This window comes from Aquarana catesbeiana, linkage group LG05 (assembly GCF_042186555.1).
Source record: "Aquarana catesbeiana isolate 2022-GZ linkage group LG05, ASM4218655v1, whole genome shotgun sequence".
In the NCBI taxonomy this organism is placed as follows: domain Eukaryota; kingdom Metazoa; phylum Chordata; class Amphibia; order Anura; family Ranidae; genus Aquarana; species Aquarana catesbeiana.
The window spans coordinates 561,590,590-561,612,794 of record NC_133328.1 but is presented as its reverse complement, the minus strand read 5'-3'; the positions used below and the strand labels follow the sequence as shown (position 1 = coordinate 561,612,794).

Below are 22,205 nucleotides of genomic sequence, written 5' to 3'. Positions count from 1 at the left end.
GACAAAAAATAAACACAATATACATCAAAATGGTCACTAAAAAACCGACAACAAAAACAGTCAACAATTCATTGTTTCTCTTTATCTGAATTTTATATTGCATAATATAAAGTTGCATTTCAACAACCATATTTTGCACAGCAAATTATTACATACGGCATCTGAATAGATATTACACAGTATTATGTGTGAGTAATGTATGGTGGATGTTTCACAGAGAAACCATAATGATTATGCCAGACATATACACTTAGGGCTCGTTGAGGTTACGCCATCTAGAATGAGTCAGACATTCAAACATGTTACAAAATAAGTAACATTTTAAGTGCTAGGGTGCAGACAATGCAGCTAAAACATAGGGCCCCATAGATGTCTTAACCATTAGTAGCTTTGCAATTTAACGTTTGCATATACACATGAAGGGCAAGCATCTCACAATGCTTTGGTACATTGTACCACAGTTACTGCACCAAGGCCACAGACAACCTCATATTATATTGTATTGTATTTGCACACTGAAACCATACAAATATTTGATTTTATATGCGTGGTATTTTTCTTTTTATATAATGGAATAAAAATGAATGCACTTAACCTTTTTTTTTTTTAAATTGCTTTCCCAAGTTGATTTTAGAATGTGTCCACATTCTTGTGGGCCACCAATGCAGTCAATGCCACAGGAGTGACCAGACCCTTTTTGGTGTTGTCAAAATTAGGAGTTTGTGAATGAGTGACTATACAGTATACCTGGAAAGAGTCAGGGTTGTTTTTTTTCCAGTGTTCTAGGTGCAGTCCGTGTATTTAAAGGGCAAGTTCACCTTAATAAAAAAAAAAAAAAAAAAAAAGGCAGTTACACAATGACAGGAAGAATCAATGAACTACAGCAGTACTCAACGGCACCCTGGTAGAGCATTAAGAACTACAAGCCATCACTTGCAAAAGCTGTCGGTACTAGTAGCTTATTCACAGGACATTGAATGAATGATGCAAGTGTATGGGCAGAGCCCCTCATGGCCATGCTCTTTTCAAAACAGTGACAGCAGGTGTGGGAATCAGATCCCCAGTCCGCTGTCATGGGGGAGAGAGGGGGGTATTGAGTGGGAATGTGTTACATGTTCCACCCAAAAAAAATGGATGGAACATGTTCTCAAAAGGTGAACTTATCCTTTACGATAGGAGAAAATTACAGTACTCGTATAAACCTACACACAACAGCCAACCATAAGCTTACTTTTGTTATCTACAGTGAATTGCAAAGGAGATCTGAGATTGGATTGGATTTGCACCGCTTCATCATGGTTCCATTCAAACATTGTCCTCAGGGAAGTAATTTGCTCTAGAAAAGTTTTACAACTCATACAAAAACTGATATGGGCGTTTGTAGACTTTTTTTCTTTGTACGATTCATCATTTAGATCACATTGGTGTGTTTATTTATGATCACTTAGTGGGTACTCCACTCATCCATTGTCCATGGTTTTGCGCAAAATCACATTAAGTTTGCTTATTCACTCCATGCGACAAGAGATGTCATTCAGCTTTAAAGGGGGGGGGAGTTCCCTACAAGTTATGGGTTTCTGTGATACAAGATTTCCTGATGTGCAGAAACCTCAAATAATCAGCTTAGTGATAGCACAACTGGATTGGCTACTATGGATAACTGCACAACATGGCTTTCAACTGTAAGGGCTCATTCACGCCACATGCAGTGTTATTTTTCTGCATCAAAAACCCATGGAAAGAAAGCTATATGGGTTCCAATGGCAACGTTCACAGCAGGGCAACGCATGGGGGAAGAGAGAAAAAAAAAAAGGTACAACATGCATTTTTTTTTTTTTTTTTTTTTTTATATTGCAAACAACTGAAACGCTGTAAAAAAAAAAAAATTCTGGAATGCATCCAAAACCGCGCATGCAGAAGGGGATCCAGAACAGATCTGGAGGACTTTTTTTGGGGAGTGAACAGGTATTAATAAATGTGTAATTTGTTTTGCCAATACTGACCACTGCTTTGTAGAGTATTACAAAAACAAAATGCAATTTGGTTGGATATTCTTTGTCAAGATAACAATCAGCATTAATTTACTTGATGACTGTTTTAGTATACATTTTTATTATGTATTTATGCATCATTACCTTCAAATGAATGGAGGCTGTAAAATACAAAACAGCCATCCAAGAATAGCTTTGAGCTTTTTGCTGCCTACTCTATGATCAAGTCTATGACAACAGCCACAGCTCAGTCACTAAGTGCCAATGCTGGTACAACACAAAGATGATACGCCTACATACATTCTACACTATCAGAACCTCATGCACACATTTCAAGTGAAAGAAAAACCTGCAGCAGCACATATACAAATTTTGAGGTAACTGCATGGGGATGGGGGCTGTTTTGAGGTCTAGGTAAATGGAGTTCCAATAAAAAGTATCCACAGCCTTGGTGTATGTTTTATTGTCATTGAATCACAGCGGCTTTCTGATGTCTGACAATAGTTTAAATTACAATAACAGATTACATAAGGCTGGCCATACACTATACAATTTTCTTATTCAATTTCCTTTAGATTTACCTTCAACTATGTAGTACAAGGGCCTGCCTGATTGCATACAAATTGAAAGGGCTTAGGTGTGACCTCATATTATATGGTTTTGGTAAATCTAAAGGAAAGTTGAACAAGAAAATTGTATAGTGTATGGCCAGCCTTAGTATACACCCCTTTAATGTGACACACCTAAATCACCACTCGTGTATCAAATTAGTTTCAAAGTCACAATAAAATGGAGATCAGCTGTGTGTAGTCCAGGGTTTCATATGAGGTCGGCGCTAGACAGAGCAATTTTCTTTCCTGCAAATAAGGGTTGCCAGAAAGGAAAAACAAAAAAAAAAAAAAATAATAATAATTTCTCAATTCCCCCATCTACACAGTCCGTGTTGATGGGAGAATCCCTCCTGCTGAGCCATTGTGTTCTTTAACAGCCACTAGCAATATTTACATGTAAGGCAGGCTGGTTGTACCCAAGTTGATCGATCAAAATCAACGTGGATACATTCATCCTGCCCATACATGGTTTGAATCTCAGCCAGTTCTTGTTGAACCGGTTGAGATTTGAACCATCTATGGCCAGCTTAAGTGCACTATAACTGAACATTCTTTTGAGTCAGTATTTGCTATACAATACACCATGAAGATTAAAATCATTTCAAACAACTCTGTGATGGCTAGAAGAAGAAAAAGAAGAAAAAAAAAAAAAAAAACTTTCCAAGTCACTGTATATCCCTTGAAGTACAGTTATATTCCTGATATATAGGCCATGTACTTGTGTTAAAAAGTATCCAGTTCTCTTTGTATTGCTTCCTTTGTGTAAAATACCTTCGAAAAGCAGGGGGACTGGGACTGGCAGGAACCAAACTGACCACACTAGGCATAAAATCACATTCATAGCCTGCCTGGGCCACAATCATGTGCACATCAAATCGCATCTGCACCAAAATGGTGCAGGACCTTCCCCCACACCTGAATCGCATGAGATGCAATTCTGGCAAATGCACTGCATTTTGTTTTGGGGTGGTAATCTAAAATTGACAGACGCAGCAGATCCTATGGATATCGTGCAGTTGCAATGCGGGTAAACACAGCAGATCTTGTGTGAACCAGGCTTTACAAAAAAGTGTTTACAAATACATTAAATCTGTTACCAAGAAAGAGAACTATTAGGGTACAGCTGTAAAATAACAGGCCATCCACCAAAAGAAACTGCAAGAAGACTGGTTAAAAAAAAAAAAAAAAAAGGCGCTGTAGGAGTAACAAGCCCAAGTGCTGCTTAAGTGCAATAACTAAGTACAAACTTGAAGAGGGTGTATACTTATGTAAATCAGCAATGTGGAGTTCCTGGAGTGTAATTAAATTGATTTCACTTTGACACGAAAAAGTCTGTTGCTGTTGATCAGCATCAAAAAATAAAATCCACTGTAATGCAAGGTTCTGTAAACAACAACACACACACACACACACACACACACACACACACACACACACACACACACACTAAAAAGGAGTCAAATTCTTTCAACAGGAACTAAACATTATTCTATAGATTGAAAAAAAAGGTGCCAATGTTTGTGTAGACCCTCTTCATTGAAAACCCCTGTATACCTTTATCACCAGATAATTTCCCTGTATATGGGCCACTTTAAGATATTACAGTTTGGGATATCCACCAAGTCTTAGACTATAACTTTTAGAGGCCATATCAGAGCAGGCAAATCGTCTTAATTAGGCTCTGAATTATATTTTTGGGGGGGCAAACATGCACAGGGTCCTAAAGCCGATCTCCCAGATAGTACATTTTAACTACATACAAGGGGCATGTGTATTTTTGGTGCCCTTTTGTGTATTTATTTGCAATCTGTCCAGTAGTCCAGCATAAAACTACTGCTGCACTTTGCCTTTGTGCAGGTGCTGCCTGTAAATGACCATCTACTGTTGTATCTATGCAGGGAAACTGGTCTCGTCTTCACCCCCCTATAGTTTTCGGATGCCTGTAGTGGGGAGGACCTGCTGAGTCACTCCTTCAGCACAGTGAGGCAGTCACCACTACTTTTACTGGATTTGCAAAGGCACACACTGCATACAAAATGCATTTATATCCATTGATGTGCACAGCCTATTGCATTAGGGTGTGCACCCCAGAGCACAAACACACATGCATGTATATCAGCAGAGCAGCAGACGGTGTCAGAGCAGAGAGTGGTGTCAGTTTAATTTTTTACAGTTTTAGTTTAATTTTTTTTGTTACAATTTGGGGCTTTGGTAAAATATCAAGGGTCTTAGCAGACCCCTAATATCTCACTTTTGGAGACAAAGAAAGGGACTGAGGACAGAGACTCCTCAGTCTCTCTGCAACCTCAGCTGCACTGGACAGTGAATGAATGGGAAGTGCTCTGTGCTGAGCTGCTTCTTGTGTCCCATGTTTCAATTAATGAAATTTGCACTGGCCTCTTCCCCCACTTTTCATCTCCAGCAGCCGGCAGGAGAGGAGGGAAGCTGGCAGCTCTGCAATGGTGAGACAGGAAGCAGGGGGAATTGGCACTGCACAGGGTGCCCACACCTATGTTTAAATCCTATATTTATGTAGTATGTGTGCCTTGAGTTCATCTTTATTCAATATTTGAACTGTATGGGAAGTAGGTCTCCACCTAGTCTACCCTTGTCGGTCACATATGGCTAGCAGTGTTGGTAGCCAAATCTCAAAAAAATAAATAAATAAAATCGGTCACAAAGCAAAACATCAGAAAGAAGTTTCTGCCAAAACCACAACTCACACATTGAAAATTTTTAAACCTGAACATTATTTATTTATTTTATTTATTTATTTAGGAAGTTTAATATCTTTTTATTGAACATAAGTGCTTTTTGTGTGTGTGTGTGTGTGTGTGTGTGTGGTGGGGGGGGGGGGGGGGGGGGGGGGATGAAGTGCAACTGGTTTTCCAACCAACTATGTACATAGCTAGTTGAATGTTAAGTGCCAATCAATCTATAGCACTAAATGCATGGTGAACATTTCAGATTTAGAAAGATGTGCAAGAGTAGCTACCAACCCTACCAATCATCTAATCACCACAACAAGACCCCTTTATCCCAGAAGTCTTCAAAAAGTATTGCTGAAACTCAAAACAAAGGATGTCCCTCAATAGAACCCAAATAAAGAAGAGCAATGGAGCTACACACAGCAATCAGATTCTTCCAGACAGCATTGGAAATCTAGAACAGAAGCCGATTTGGCAAGAATCAAAAAGCGCACACTTGCCCTCAATAGTCCCCAACAGAGGCAAAGAGCAACTAGTGCTCTCATTTCAACTTCACAAAATGCCACACTGACACAATTGCCACAGTGACTGTGGAAAAATTGAGTTTGACAAAAAGCCAACTCTAGTGGCAGAGGTAAATATTTACTCTCCAATTGCCAAGGCTGCTCTGTTAAAGAAGTCTTCTCGTCTACTGAGAAATGTACTCTTCCGGGAGTGTCAATCTCCTGATTCCATGTGGAGCTCAATGGTTCCTCCTCGCTTTTACGGTGTCCTGGAGTGGTTTTCAAGTTGGCAGGAGGAATCACTGAGTGCAGAGGGAAGTGTCACTTTTGCAGCATATTTAAAGAGAAAGATTTCCACAGGCAAAAGAAAAGGTGAGCCTTAAAGCGGTAGTAAACCGCATCCACAAAAAAAAAACAAAAAAAAAAAAAAAAACCCTCAAATGCACAGTCTGTTCAGGGCAGTGCCCTCGCATGGCTATCAAATTGGGAGCACTGCCTATCATATGCCCGTGTGACGAGGCCCAAGAGGGAAGTGAATACATTTGATTAAAAAAAAAACAACATACAAACAATTTATATTTGGTAGTGTATGGCAGCATATCAACCCTCTAATTTGTATGCCAATTAATTTTCTGCTTTAAGGTCAGACCAAGTCTGTTGATGTGATTTTCCGAAGTTTAGTGGGGTTGTTGAGATGTGACAGTAACAATTTTGGAGCAGTAAATTTGACATAAAATGCCTAATCTTCAATTCACAGAAGTCGATTACATGCAGTATTTTTATTTCTGCATTATTAGGCAATTCATTCATCACCCGCCCATTACTTTTTTTTTCCCCCCAACGTACTTTTTTTGGCACAGATCTGTCAAAGTTAACATATGCATGTTATATTCTAGATTTTTTTTCTGTATTTTGTCTGCAAGTTAAAGCCCATTCTTGCTCCCTTGCAGTGGGCCCCACTGCAAGGATTAAATGCTCGTCTAGATCTAGGGGCCTTAAAAGGGGAAGTTCACCTTTAAATAAATGCACCTTCCTTTTTTTTTTATTATTATATAACCTGCAAAAAAGGTGCATTTTTTTTAATTTGGAGCCTGTAAAGCAGTGCACCAGCAATCAGCAGAATGCAGGTGCATTACAGGACTCCTGCGAACTTGTCAGTGTATCTGTGTGCTCGTACACCATACAGGCAGATGCACAATAACAGGAAGAGACAATGAACTACCACAACAGTGCCATAGTAGTTCATTGAGAACAAACAAGCTGACAGCCACAAAGGCTGTTGGGACTTGTAGTTTTCCCAGTCACAGAATCCTGTGAATGGATGACGAGGCCAGGTGGGAGAAGCCCTACACTGCCATGTTTTCTTTCGATTGTGGCAGTGAGCAGGGGGAGAAGATCCCCCCCCACTTGCTGTCAAAACGGGGACTCGGGACTTGATGGCATCAGAGGATATGTCACAGACACGGTGGGAGGGAGATGCGGTTGCAGGGACTGGTCTTGCAGTTGGGGACAGAAGACTGAAGGGAGGGACAGCTCGGGTGACCACATCGCTCAATCCTGGAACAGGCGAGTGTGTGCTTAGTAAGAAAAAAAGTCTGCAGCTACACTTTTTGTAACCGCTAACTTTATACACAAAAAAAGATTGGAGCTTCTCTAAGGTCAGGGAAGCAGTAAAATGCACGTGCTGGGGTAAGAATATTAAAAGGTTTACTGGTGATTGTTTATTTTACTGTGCTCAAAGCATTAGGCTAAAAAATGCTGAGGGATTAATACTACTTTAAGGAATACAGTTGTGTCACCTCCACTTCTGCAAACCGCTGATTGCTCAAAAGAAGATGGAGCAATAGCATACAGCTATTTTGTTAACTCTGCTTTTTTATGTAAAAAGCATACATTGTATTATTTTAAAAGAAATGCTGCATAATAACTGCTTAAAATTAGTGCAATATTCATTTTCCTAAAATGGTAACAGGAGATAAACAAATGTATATAAAACATATGGATTTGTGAACTGGCACTTTATAGTTATATTTCTACATTTGAATTGCTGCAAATCCTACTACTCTAATTCTTCAGATTGAGGGCTGGATCACGCCAGATGCAGTCCAGTGAGTTTTTTTTTTTTTTTTTTTATGCTGATTAAAAGCAACCACACACACACACATGCAGTGTATGAATCCATGTATTCCAATAGCCCTAGTTCACACCAGTGCAGCGCTATGAACAAAAGTGGAACATGCTGCATTTTTATCTGTACAGAACACATCTGGAACAAGGCAAAAATGCAGCAGAAAGCATGCAAATGCACATGTCCTGAATTACGATTTACCAATTTTCGACCGCCCACCACAGCTATACTGCGGCAAGGCGGCCACACTGTGTCAGATCACACACCCAGTACGTGATCTGACACTTCTGGGTCTGGCACACGCATGCGGGAGCCCAGCAGCTAATACTGTGGACTCACTGTCACCCGCCAATTGTTTAGTACACAGGAAGAGCAGCAATCCGCCTATGTAAACAAGGCAGATTGCCGTTCTGTCAGTAGGGAAGGTATTAATCCTGTGTTCATGGATCAATGCCTTCCCATAGTAAAAGCACCTCCCCCACATTGAGAAAGCACAGGCTAGACACACACCCTTTGATCACCCCTGATGTTAAACCCCCCTTACCAGTCAGTGTCATTAGTACAGTGACTGCACATTTTTAGCACTGATCACTGTATTACTGTAATGGTCCCCCAAAAAGTGTCAGTTAGCGTCCAATTAGCCTGCCACAATAGCGTAGTCCCGCTGATCGCTGCAATTACTAGTAAAAAAAAAAAAAAAAAAATGCACTAAAAAGTATCAAAAACACATGTAAACGGCATACAGAATTGTAGCGTGAACCGGCCCTTAATGTATGCTGAACTCCCACTGATCATTCTTCTGTATGCTTGAAGAGGAGACTCAGTGGAGCACAAACCTATAACAACATTTTACAAAACCTTAAAGTGAATTAGTGTTTTGAAACAGTGGAGCAAATGGATGCACTATAAGATGCATCTACTTTCATTTAACTTATAGCCCCAAAATAAAAGCAGAACACATATTAAAAAAAAAAAAAAATAAAAAAAGCTTATAGTCAATGGAATTAGATACTGAAAATGCATAAAACAGAATATACTGTATATGTAACAAATTGCACAAGAAACTATAGAATTCTTTCATGTCACAAGAAGTCTGGATAGGCTTCTAGATCTATTACAAAAGCAGCAAAGGTTTTTCTTTTCAGTCTTGCCATAGGTTTTGAAATACATTGCACTGTGCAAAAACACATACTGATGAAATCTGCACAATTGCAGATCACAAAAGAGTGTTAGAGAAGGTTTCCAGAGTAGCAGAAGTAGGCATGAGAGCATGGTAAGCTTATGACACACCATCATCTCTTCCACTTTCTACGAGTCTATGTCTTTTCTTCTTCTGCCTTAGTTCCAGACATCTTGTTATGGCAAGTGCTCCACCTTTAAGGAACCTGATAAAGTTGTCACCAACAAGTGGACCAAGGGCAAAAAGATTTGGTTCTTTGGAGGACTCGTAAGTATATGGATCAATTTCTACAGGATTACCCTTGCAGGTAATTGGCTGGTTGGGAAGATGCCCCAAATTTCGACCTTGCTCCTTCAAGAAAAACAAATTGGGATGTGAACCTACCAAGACTAAAGCCGTGGAGACCTTTATGACTTTTTTAAGTCCATTGTTACTTTGAAGGACAACCTTCATATCAGGCTTGAAAGAAAGTACAATATGCTCTGGGTAACTTGTATAAGGGGGATAGAAGTTGGAAGCAACAGTACTGAGTTGTGTACACATCATGTGATATACCTTGTGATATTCTGGATATAGTTTTTTTGGCAATTGTTTAAAAATAAGACTTGGATCATTGAGTCTTCTACGGAAAACATGGATGACTGGAATGTTATTGTTGTGTGCACACAACACGGCATCTGCTGCCGTCAACCCAGCCCCGACAATCAACACTGGGTCTATGGCTCCACTCAGTCTTCCTTTGCCAACAGCGTCTTCAAACTCTGCAATGGAATGTGAAACAAACGGAAGGTCCTCTCCAAGAACCTCTAGTCGAGCAGGTGCATCAAATGTTCCTGTGGCAAGAATGACAGTTTCTGCAAAAAGACAAAAGGGCTGGTGAGAGCCATCAGCTGCCCGCCGATAGCCATGGATTTCCCAGTTCTTTTTTAGCATGGGCTCTCCATTTTCTTTGTCAATGCAAGGCTCTTCTGGTGCAACATCTTCAGAATCATGGCCATCCAACTCTTCCTGCTCGCGGTAGGGTCTTGCCACAGAAGTAATATAGGTGCTTTCCACAAAGTTTCTCTGAATGCCCATTATTTTAACATAATGTTTGTAATAAGCAGCCACTTCTGCTGGGGTAGCACGGTCACTTTTGGTATTTCTGTGCAAAGAGGAGAAATTGAATAGGTTATATGCAAAAATTCCAAAATCCTAAAAAACGTTGCCATTTCGTGTTTCAATCAAACCACCATATTGAACTTCCTGTAATGAGCAAAAAGTTATCCATTTACACAACCTAAACACAAACATACTGCTCAAGTACCAACCACCAAAAATCCAACTTAAGACACGGATATCAGGCTGTGCAACCTCCATATTGTACTCCTGTATTCCAGGGCAGTACCACAGATTTGTGTTGGCACATGACATTTTTGGTGATGGAATTGAAGTTTAAAGGATAAGTGCACCCCAACACTAAAATCTCTACATCTACAGACATCAATGATCTAACACTTACCTATCTAACCCTGTAAAGAAGAAATCAGTATACACACCTTTTTTGAAGCCGATCCGACCCAATCCCACACTGAGCTGTCAGCCGTGGCTTCGCTGTGGAGGTGGTTGCAGAGGACACAGCCGACAACGAAAGCCTCATAGTAAGTCTATGGGGGACCTCACTCCCCATTCATTTCACAGCCGTTGTCAGCTGTGTCCTCTGGAGAGCTTCTGTCGCTAGAGACCGGATCAGATTAAAGAAAAAAAAAAAAGGGAAGTACACCATTGTGGATGTAGCGATTTTAGTGTTAGGTTGAACTTATCCTTTACTGTTCATGTTGGAGGAACAGGTTTGGTTAAGAGGGTGGAAAAGTTATAATTTAGTTTCAGGAATTGGAAATCATCTGACTGGAAGTCTAAGTTTTATATAACCCTACAGATACATCACCAGCCCCAATTTCGCTAAGCATAAAAGGTCCATTTATTTATTATCTCCGTAATCCATTCAGAAGCCAAATACTAAATGTACCACCCCAGGAAAAAAGGTATTATAATGTATATTTTATGTGAATCCAATCTCTACTCTTAACCAGACTAGCGTGGAATGGCAGTGAATCTGTGGCCTCACTATGAACATTCAAGTATTTTCATATTCTTCCAAAGCAATAAATTAGCTTTAACTGCTTGCCCGCCCGCCCCGCCGTCAAATGACAGTGGGGAGATACAGCTCTCGTTCTGGGATGATGTCATATGACGGCGTCCCAGAACGGCCGCGCCGTGTTGCTAGGACACGCCGCGACCCAGGCTCTTTAACCATGTGATCGGCTGTGTCCAGTCACAGCTGGTCACATGTAAACAAGGAAGTGCCGGAAATCGGCACTCCTCGCCTCACACTGACAGAGTATGAGGAGAGGAGAGCCGATCAGCGCATCTCCTCACAGGGGACAGCTAGGAATGTAATCAGGACACTGATCATCAATGCCCTGATTACAATAGTGCAATATAGTGTCACCAGTGCCCACCAATACCAGCAATCAGTGCCCATTAGCAATGCCAGTCAGTGCAGCCCACCAGTGCCCATTAGCAATGCCAGTCAGTGCCGCCCAACAGTGCCCAGAGCGCGCCTATCAGTGGCTACCAGAGCCCATTAGCAATGCCAGTCAGTGCTGGCAATTAGTGCCGCCCGTCAGCAATACCAGTCAGTGCTGGTAATCAGTGCCGCCTATGCAGTGCTGCCCATCAATGCCACCCATCAGTGCTGGCAATCAGTGCCTCCCCATCAGTGCCCACCAGTTCGGCCCATCGGTGCCGCCTCATCAGCGCACTCAGTGAAGGCGAAAAAATTACTTAGTTACAAAATTTACTGGCAGAAAAAAATATAAATAAAATTAAAATAGTAATAGACCAAAAATTTAGAAAAAATGTTTTTTCTTGTAAAAAATAAAAAACCCAGCAGTCATTAAATATCACCAAAATAAAGCTCTATTTTGCGTGAAGAAAATTATAAAAAAAAAAAAAAAAAAAAAAATTGTTTTGGGTACAGTGTAGCCCGACCACGCAATTGTTATTCAAAGTGCAACAGCGGTTGAAAGCTGAAAAAATGGCCTTGGCAGGTAGGGGGGTGCAAGTGCCTGGTAGGCAAGTGGTTTAAAACAAAACATTGCACTGATCTATGTAACTGCAGGTACGATGGAGGAATTGATCTACAAAAGTCACAGCTAAAGCACCAACTTTGTTCAGGTTTTTCTCTTTAACTCACCCTGCTCCATCATCTCAGAACTTCTACACTAGGTTTAAATTTAGGGTTCAGTTATACCTGCATGGTCTGTGAAAAGCAATCAACTGCAGCACAGGAGAGTCTGTCAGCCGGAAGTGAAGGGATCCTGCTGCCTCTGGAGTTTTTTTTTTTTTTGATAGCCGAATAGGCTTTATGAATGGAAAAAAGCACTCCACAACTGCTTGAATGGGTCATGTTCGGCATTGGTACTGCGGGCTAAAATTAAAGCAACATGGGGTATTTTTTTTTTTTTTTTAGAGATTAAATAGCTGGAAGGCTGCTGTGTCACCGCTAGGAGACGGTTTTTATTATATAAATCAAATGTACATAAACCGCATACTAACATTTATAGGTAAAGATGATCCAGGGAACACCAGATTGCCTCTTTGGGGATCAGGAAGGAATTTTTTTCCCCCAATGGATCAAATTGGATCATGCTTTATTGGGGTTTTTTTTGCCTCTCTGGATCAACTGTGGGTATAGGATTGTGGTATATGGGATTGTACGATTTTTTTTCCCCTTTTATTGGTTGAACTAGATGGACTTGTGCCTATTTTTCAACCAGACTAAATATGTAACTATATAACCAACAGCAAGTTGCTTAATTGAAATCTCAGAATGAATTACTGCACAGTGCCTGCAGCTCTATCAGTGTCAGCAAGGACTTGTTTTAAAGCGCATTTACTGCTGGTTAAGAATATGAAAATATTCAGATCCACTTTCAGGCATTCTACAAGGCCCAGCAGAAATCACCAACAAATAATGTAAGAAACTTACCGCCTCTTACCAGAGACCCAGTCTTTAAACTTAAGTCCAGGTAGTTCCATCCAGTCACCAAGACTAAGCGTTAAAATGGATCCTTCCATATCCTGGGAAAAGGAAATAAAGACAATCAAAAAGGTGAACAAAGACGCATCCACAGTTTGGCATGTTTTGTGCAAGGACAAACTTTGGTTCCACTTACTACCCTATGGGAGCGTTACGGCAAGTTTCACCTTTGATTTTTTGGCGCTACCGACAGCCTTCGAACTTTGTCACATCATCGATTAGGAGCTACCCTTATGGAGTATGAAAGCCTATGGGCCGAACAAGACCCTCAGTCACACATGATCTCTGCCCTTTATAAACTACTAGAAGCAGCTAAGCCTAGTCCTAAACCACTTTACATCAAAGAATGGGATCGTGACCTCCAGTGTGAGTTTACAAATGAACAACTGAACCATCTATATTGCCTAACGCACTCGAGCTCAGTGGAGTCTAAAACTCAAGAGAATAACTATAAAATACTTTCAAAGTGGTATCGGGTCCCTACAATCCTGGCTAGGGTTTATCCCACGGCTTCTGACCGGTGCTGGAGGGGTTGTGGACAGAGGAACACTTTTCCACATATGGTGGGAATTCCCCCATATCGAGGCCTTTTTGGCTAATGGTCAGTAAGCAAACTGCTCTCTCCACACCTTCTCAATGCGGCTAGACGCCCAATTCCAATTTAAAAAAAAAAAAAAACTTGCACATACCAAGTGAAATGTAGTGGATGGGGAAGATCATGGAAGCAGAGGATTGGCTTGCCACGTGTGGGGGTAACCAGAAATGGGTCGACTCCATTTGGGCACCTTGGAGAAACCACATCTCTGGGTCCCTTTCAGTCTTCCAGCTTGGACACTGCCTTGCTGGCTCTGGGCTGACCCCAAATTTAAACAACTAGTCATGGCGAACCAAAACACCCCAACTGTCAAAGTCAGGGCTATGGTGTCCAATCAATCAGCGATGCAGGTGTGAACATAGAGTTCGCATGTTGTGAACAATAACTTTGACTCAATATTTTTCTGGTCATTAGTAGAACGATTGTGTTGCGAGTCCTATGTTGGTAAGGATTTTGTTTGAAGTTAACAGGGTACACACAAACACACACACAGAATACGGAGGAACAAAAAAAATAATAATATATCACAACAGGTCTTGGATAACCTTCTGTTCAACTAAAAGAAGGCTAAGATTGTATCTCCACTGGACTGTAGTGGCTAGATGACTAGGAGATGGAGAAACCACATACTGAACCGTACAACTATAAAAATCACCAGTTCATGGTAATTCCAGGCCATACGTTTACATAGGATGTACCTGAACAAAAGCTTCTGTTTGCACAAAAAATTAAATGCCACTGAACAACATCTCCTCTGAGAAGGAAGGAAGGAAGGAAGGAAGGAAGGAAGGAAGGAAGGAAGGAAGGAAGGAAGGAAGGAAGGAAGGAAGGAAGCATGGGGCCTCCCTCAAAATCTGATCGGCCACTCCTTCCTCCTCAACAAGCCATGAAGCCCAACACCCATATTGTAATAAAAGCTTCTACTCTGCTTCATGTAATCTTTATTAATATTACAGTAGAGGAGGTAGGAGCAGACAAGATTTTTCTTGTCCTGACAACCTTAAAAAGAAAGAAAAGTAATGGGGGGGGGGGGCTTGTTTTACCTTTTTAAAATCCAATGCAAAATACAGCGGTCTTCTCTGGGTCAAAGCTCATTTAAAATGGTCTGCTGCAAAGTGGAAAACTGTTCTGTGGTCAGACAAATCAAAATGTGACATTTATGGGCAAAGTGTCCTCTGGATTAAAGAGGAGAGGAACCTTCTGGCTGGTTACCAGCACTCAGTTTAAAAAAGTCTGCATCTCTGAAGGTATGAGGGTGCGTTTGTGTGTATGGACTGGGCAGCTTGCACATCTGGAAAAGCACCATCAATGCTGAAAGATATATCCAGGTTTTATGCTCCCATCAAAATTAGGTCTCTCAGGGAAGGCCTTGCATATTTCAGGACAATGCTAAACCGCATACTGCATCTATGACAACAGCATGGCTTCATAGTAGAAGAATCTGCCTGCCTGCAGTCCAGACCTTTCACCAACTGCAAATATTTGGCGCATCTTGACAATAAAAAAAAAATATGACAAAAAAAAGACCCAGGACTGTTCAGCAGTTAGAATCCTTTATCAGGCAAGAATGGGACAACATTCCTCTTCCAACACTCTAGCAACTGGTCTCCTCAGTTCTCAGATGTTTACAGAGTGTTAAAAGAAGAGATGGTACTCTGTGGTAAATGTGGCCCTTGTCCCAACTGTTTGGAGAGGTGTTGCTGCCATCAGTTTCAAAATTGCCTTATTTTTTGAGGAATGAAGCCAGATTTTTTTTCCAAATCAAGGAAGGGGACTCCAATTAGATATATACTAGATTTTTTTTATTTTTTAAACAGTGGTCTCTTCAAGTCACCATAGATATCAACGTTCTCCACAGCAAGTGACAATGCTGTTGTGGGAAGACTCCATTGCTTTGGAGATCTACAGCTTTATACATCAATAATAAACACTAAACTTACATGCCATGCTCCACCTGGGGGTCCCTTGCCGAGTACGATATGGGGAATATAATGTTCTTGTTCCAGTTTCCACTGTAGAACAGATTGGTAATCATACCCAAAATCAGCATTCGGGTGAAGAAGAGTGTCAAACAACACTGCCACTGCATTAGAGGAGCGGCCTTCCAGCCCTTCTGACAAGTATTCCAAATCCTGTTAAACAAAAGATATAAAAAATAAAATACACAAACACACACACACTCTAACATATTGGTCATTCGGGAAAGCTGAATCACAGACAAAATGACATTCTGTGCCACATACATGGGTATGCTGGCCTTCAAATGTCAAGCCAGAGTTTCTCAAGAAAAGGATTTTTTTTTTTTTATTACAGTCAAGGCACCATTTAAAGTTTTGCACAATCTCAGGGCATCCCATAAAAAAAAAAAAAAAAAAAAAAAAATAGTAATTTTACATAATGCAGCAAGATCCAAACATATAGGACACCCAACATTAGTGTCGAGTTATTCCTACAAAGCAAACATTTTTGCACACCAGTACTGACTAGCATTCCAGTGGTTCTCTTCTCTCAGCTTCTCTCCCTCACGGAGCTGATGTAACCCCAGTGCTAATGGAGAGGGGCAAACAAGGAGGCTGTGCAGGCTCTCAAGGTTCCCCTTATCAACCAATCACATTATTTGATAGGTTAGGGTGGTAGGTGGCCAGTGGCTAAAAGGTTGTAAGTGCACAATGTGCAGGCTTTAGCCACCTGCTGGCTTGTATGACATATTTGGTCAATTGTTTTTATTTTTTTGGTATTTTGCCAAGGCTCCCCTGAATAAACCAGAGGGCAGCCTGGTCAAAAAAAAAAAAAAAAAAAAAAGCCGCTAGAAGCAACCCCTTGGAGGAAAAAAAAAAAAAAAAAAAAAACCCAGTGCAAACCCAAAGACGCAAAGAAGGAAATAAAAAAAATATATATTTACGCACACACACACTATATACATACATACATACTGACCAGCCATAACTTTTTGACCAAGTGAGAGAATAATATTGATTAGGTCATTACAATGGCATCTGAAAGTCATGGGATATAGTAGGCAAGGTAAACATGTTTTCTCTGAAGTTGAGGGTGTTGAAAGAAGAAGTGGACATTGCAGATGTTGTGTATGGGGTGATGCAGCCTTAGACCAGGCATGTCGCAAAAGCCGGCCTGCGTGTTCGGTTTTCGAAGGGCCCGCCTGTAATTTGGATTATACATACATATAAGCTAAGTACACATACACATATATACGTATACAGGAGTATTTCCTGTTTACGCGGCGGCCTTTAATAGGAAGTCCCATCTCCCGCGCTGCCATTGGACGACTGATCTGTCCCTCAAAAAGGAGGCAGGACTTTCTATTAAAGAGGCCGCCGAGAAACAGGAGTTTCTCCTGTATGCAATCTGCTGGCGCTTCTCCCGCCCCAAGGCTGCAGATGGGCACTAATGGCAATGGTGAGGCTGCAGATGGGCACTGACCCTTATTTTGCTTAACTGTTATTTAAAATTTAAGTTTTTCCTGGAACTTCCCTCTTAAAGTTAAGGTGCGTGTTATACGCCAATAAATACAGTATATCTAAATAACCTGCCCAAGCTCATCTCTTCACCACACACAGCCACAAAAGGCAAGAGAATTCCTGTTGGGGCAGTGTATTAGTGCTCGGACAAACACACTAAAGCCTCAAACTCGGTATGATTGTTGGCAGGGAATTGTCTGTTGACAGGACTGTCCTAAAATCTTACCGTTAGTACATTCTTTTTGACAATTGTTGTTCAACTTTCAGCCAACAAATGTTGGATGGCAGGCTGTTAAATTTTAATGGTTCAAAGAATGTCAGGCAAAATGGTTGGCCCGCACACATGTTCACTTCATCAAAATCTAGCCCTCTTTGAAGAAAAGTTTGGACACCTCTGCCTTAGAATGATTAGGGTGCCAATGCTGATCTGTGCCACAGCCTACAATGGGCATGTGAGCATCAGAACTAGATCATGGAACAATGGAAGAAGGTGGCCTGATCTGATGAATCATTTTCTTTTACATCATGTGGATGGCCGGGTGCATCATTTACCTGGGTAGAGAGGGCACCAGGATGCAGTATGGGAAGAAGGCACGTTTGTGGAGGTTTTGGGCATTGTTCTGCTGGGAAACCGAGTCCTGCCATTCATGTGAATAGGACTTTGACATGTGGGGAAGGGATCACAGATCCAGGTGGATGTGTGGAAATGGCACTCTCCTCAAGGTGGAAGCATCAGGGTGCAGGCTAAGCATATAGCAATTAGAAGAGGGAAGGTCTGGACAGCCGCACTCCAATAAAAACACCTTTATGTGCAAAATAACAAAAGTACAAACCACAGCAGGGTACAGGATAAAAAGCCTGAAGCGTTTCACTCTCAATAGTGCTTAGTCATAGCTATACAACCACAAAACTTTGCTACAAATATATACTAGTGCATATTAAACATGTGATCAATTGTGTAATTAGTTGAAACTAATCAATTGTTTAAATTAAATTTGGTTAATAACAAACATGTGTGGTTGAGTATAGGGGCACATATGTGTATCCAGGTGAATTAACTTAAAAGTGAACCTGAACAATGAAAGAATTAATTTTATATAACTATAAGTGCTGGATGAATGTGTATGTATAGTGCTATCCAAAAAAATTGTGATTATGATTGTATAATGTTACGATAGATAGAATTCATGTAGAAAGAAAAAAATATGTGTCTATCTATATAATAAGTGTACAATGAAACACTAAATACCTAGACGTGCTACCTATATGTATATAGGTGTAAATATGAGAAATAAAATTATTTGTATATGCATATGAAAAAAATACCTATGTAATGTAAAAACATAAATTAAAATGTATATATCAAATACATGCACAAAATTCATTATGTGCATCCGTACCCATTCATTTAGTAGCCACAAGGAGTTCTAAAATAAATTCAATGGTTTAAATGTTTTTGATAATAATGTAATCATTCATATGGGATGGGCAAAAAGAATGAATGGGTATGGAAAATATAGTAGAAACCTAAAGACTGGGAGGAAGGAGGAAGGAAGAACGCACGCGAAGACTGGTATGGACACTGTATATCAGAAAAGGCCGTTCTATAAATGAGAAATACTCTCTATATTAAATGTTTATGTAGATCCTGTACCCTGCTGTGGTTTGCACTTTTGTTATTTTGCACAATAAAGGCATTTTTATTGGATTGTGGCTGTCCAGACCTTCCCTCTAAGGACTTTTGACACGTGTCGGCTAGACACGGGTTACTGACCAAAGTACCCGGATGGTAGTGGCCTTTTTTTCAGCCGGAAACGGACTTTAAATTTAGTCTCCAAATCTCAATCGAAAATTAAGACTCTGTGGGATGTGATGGAAAAGCAAGTCTCACCCTTGGATGCCCCCATCTTGCAACTTACAGGACTTAAAGTGGTTTGAAAGGTTTCAGTCTCTGCATGAAGGTAAAAAACCTGAATGCAGCTTCCCCCAGCAAGTCCTTCTTTTTTTTTTCCAACCAGGACAGGCAGGGACAATGTGGCACTGGTGTGACAGGTGAACAGATGCCCCTTGTAGACGGACGGGCGGTCCCCACGATGATGCCCGGCATGAGCACCGGGAGGAGGGGGAACTGCCACAAGACTCCTGCAGCCGACCGGTCCGCTCTGCAAGGAAAACCGGAAGTGGACGTTGTGTCGGCTGTGACCCTGAATATGAACCGACACAGGATCAGGCAGAGGAGAAGGTACATGTACCCCTCAGACTCCTCCCACAAATACAGACTAGCCTCTGGCCAGCCTTCTGACATTAATATATAATAAATAAATACTGTTTATTTTTAATATTATTACGACACACGGCAAGCTACAGAGACAGCTTTCTATAATGTATGTATGTATTGACTGTTGCATCTTCTTGTTTTGGATATACTGGGAAACCTGTGTATAAATTGTGTATATATATTATATTATATATATATACACACACACACACACACACACACATATACACAGGTTTCCCAGTATATCCAAAACAAGAAGATGCAACAGTCAATGAAATACCACTCACATCAGCTTCTTCAATCTGCACGTTAAAAATAAAAATACAAAAAACAAACAACTATTTTTTGGGCCTCATTTATATACCCAAACAGGAAAATGACAGCTGAAGAATGATTCTAAATCTCATTGCTGCTACAGGCAATTTTGTAAATAAGGCCCAATGTAGGGGACCATGGTTGGATATCACTTATTACCATATTCACAAAAAAAAAACAGTAAAATGTCACAAATTATATAGTACCACATGTACCCCGATCATTGCATCTACCTGTTCAGGGATGGAGAGGTGTCTTGCTTCCTCTAGTTTGCTGTGCAAGATTGGATTGGGGTGCACGCTGTCCGGAGACAGATATGGCCTGTATCCAGATAACAGGTATGACAGGCAGATCCCAGAAGGCCCATTCCCTGGAATAGAGTAAGAAAAACTCAAAAAAAAAAAAAAAAAAAAAAAAAAACACACAGTTGTCACTTCAGATCGGTACACATGCACCACTTACAAATATTAGGTGGCACAAAAATCAGGGTATTATGTGAAACTTTTCACATAAGCATCTCCTACACTATAGTTTAGATCTACAACATAATAATTTTATACTGATGGCCTGCCCCATTATGCTCCCTATTGGAAAGGCCCCTTCATTAATTTCATGTGCAGTACAACAGAAGATAACAGGGCCTGGAATGTCTCCAGTTCCTAACCAGGGCTGTAACTATACCACCTACATAAAACAGGGGTCCCATAGTAAAACCAGAGAGAAGCAATTATCCCAGCAATGCCGCTCACACCCCACCTTTGTTTCACCCAAAAGGGGTTTTGAAAATCGTTTTGCTACCTTCCTAAATTAAAGAGTAACTACACCGTGCCGACCCCCTTGTGTATTAGCTGCCCCCCCGCCCAGTAGTATACTTTGCTATGTCTATAGATAAAAGCCGTAAACTAAAACGTAAAAAAAAAAAAAAAAATTGTGAACAGGCTAGGCCTCCTCGCTGCAATAAAAACAAAACTACCTGCCCATTCACAATCTTTTACTGAATGTAGCTGTGAGCGTCGCCATGCGCGCAGACTCAACATTCCTCTCACTGTACCAGTCTGCATGGGAGTCGCGTCATCCCCAGCAGGCCAATCAAGATCCAGGGAAGGGGATGTCAGCGCTCTGATAAATCCAACGGTTCCATTGCTGGAACAGAGGCCAGTATCTGCGGACCTCAGTTCTACTTGTTTAATAGAGAATTTATGGCTGGCTGATTAAGTACCGTTGAGTGAAACAGGTTATAGAATTTTACTGCCACCTTTCCTGTATGTTGACCTACTAAAGAACAGATGCATTAGAGTTTCTCCTAACACAGTTAATTGGTTTTCCAACGATAACCCAGTTTTTATCTTATTTCCACAGCAGACTCGTTGGGAGTATGTTTTCTTTATACAGTATGCATACAGAAGATATTCCAGATTCCCAGTATCAGCTGACAGATGTACAAGATCACGCATTTCAGGCATGGATAATATAGTTAGAACATTTCCCACACCATGATTATAGATACAAAACAACGCAGAACTTCTGTCAGTGAAAGCACAGGGAAAGATTTTAATACAAAGTCCAGAGATGCCCCTTGAGCAATCAGTGTAGGAAATGATCGTAGTTTCTCTTTAAGGCCAACTTTACCACTTTGCTGAAAAAAAAAAAATCTATTATTGAGCAAGAACAGACCTTTAGCTACATTTGTATAGAAAAGGGCAAAATCGCATACCTGTATGTGACTCCTGCGATCGGCCCTGGGGCGTGCACCGCCGGAGCCCCGCTCTCGCTGTGATTGGACATAGCAGGGGGGTCCTATCAGCGGGTCCAACGGCCACCCGTGATCGTTTACAGGAGAGGCAGACCGCCGTTCTGCAAGGGAGGAAAATTAAGATCTTGTGTTTCTAAGCAGAAACACAGATCTGGGTTTCCTCCAGTCACAGCATCATTCTCCCCCCCCCCCCCCCCAGTTAGAAAGTACTCCCTAGGAGCACACTTGCCCCTTTGTTCACCCCTGTTAACCCCTTACCCGCCAGTTTCGTTTATACAGTGACAGTGCTTTTTTTTTAGCAATGATCACTGTATTGGTGTCACTGGTCCCCAAAAAGTGTCACTTGGCGTCAGATTTATCCGCCACAATGTCGCAGTCCCGCAAAAAAAAAAAAAAAAAAAAAAAAAAAAAAAAAAATTGAGCAAACTGAAGTTAGAAGCCGATTGGCTTCCATACACAGCTGCACCAGATTGTGCGCTCTCCAGTTTTAGTAAATCCCAATGTGTCACTTCCACAATGGCTCTATCAACCAATGAAAATACGCAGAATCGTGCTGCAAGTGTGTGTGTGTGTGTGTGTG

General features: G+C 41.0%; 1 protein-coding gene across 2 annotated transcripts in view; it reads right to left on the bottom strand.

Moving 5' to 3' along the window:
• Positions 1-5,451: 5,451 nt before the first annotated feature.
• OSGIN2 (oxidative stress induced growth inhibitor family member 2) overlaps positions 5,452-22,205 on the bottom strand; it is a 41,395-nt gene continuing 24,641 nt past the window's right edge. For both annotated transcript variants that reach the window (XM_073631924.1, XM_073631925.1), the window contains 4 exons: positions 20,106-20,242; positions 15,741-15,932; positions 13,155-13,246; positions 5,452-10,265 (listed from right to left, as the gene is read on the bottom strand). In XM_073631924.1, coding sequence (XP_073488025.1) covers positions 9,221-10,265; positions 13,155-13,246; positions 15,741-15,932; positions 20,106-20,242 — 1,466 coding nt within the window. In that variant the 3' untranslated portion in view covers positions 5,452-9,220. The remainder of the gene's footprint in view (positions 10,266-13,154; positions 13,247-15,740; positions 15,933-20,105; positions 20,243-22,205) is intronic.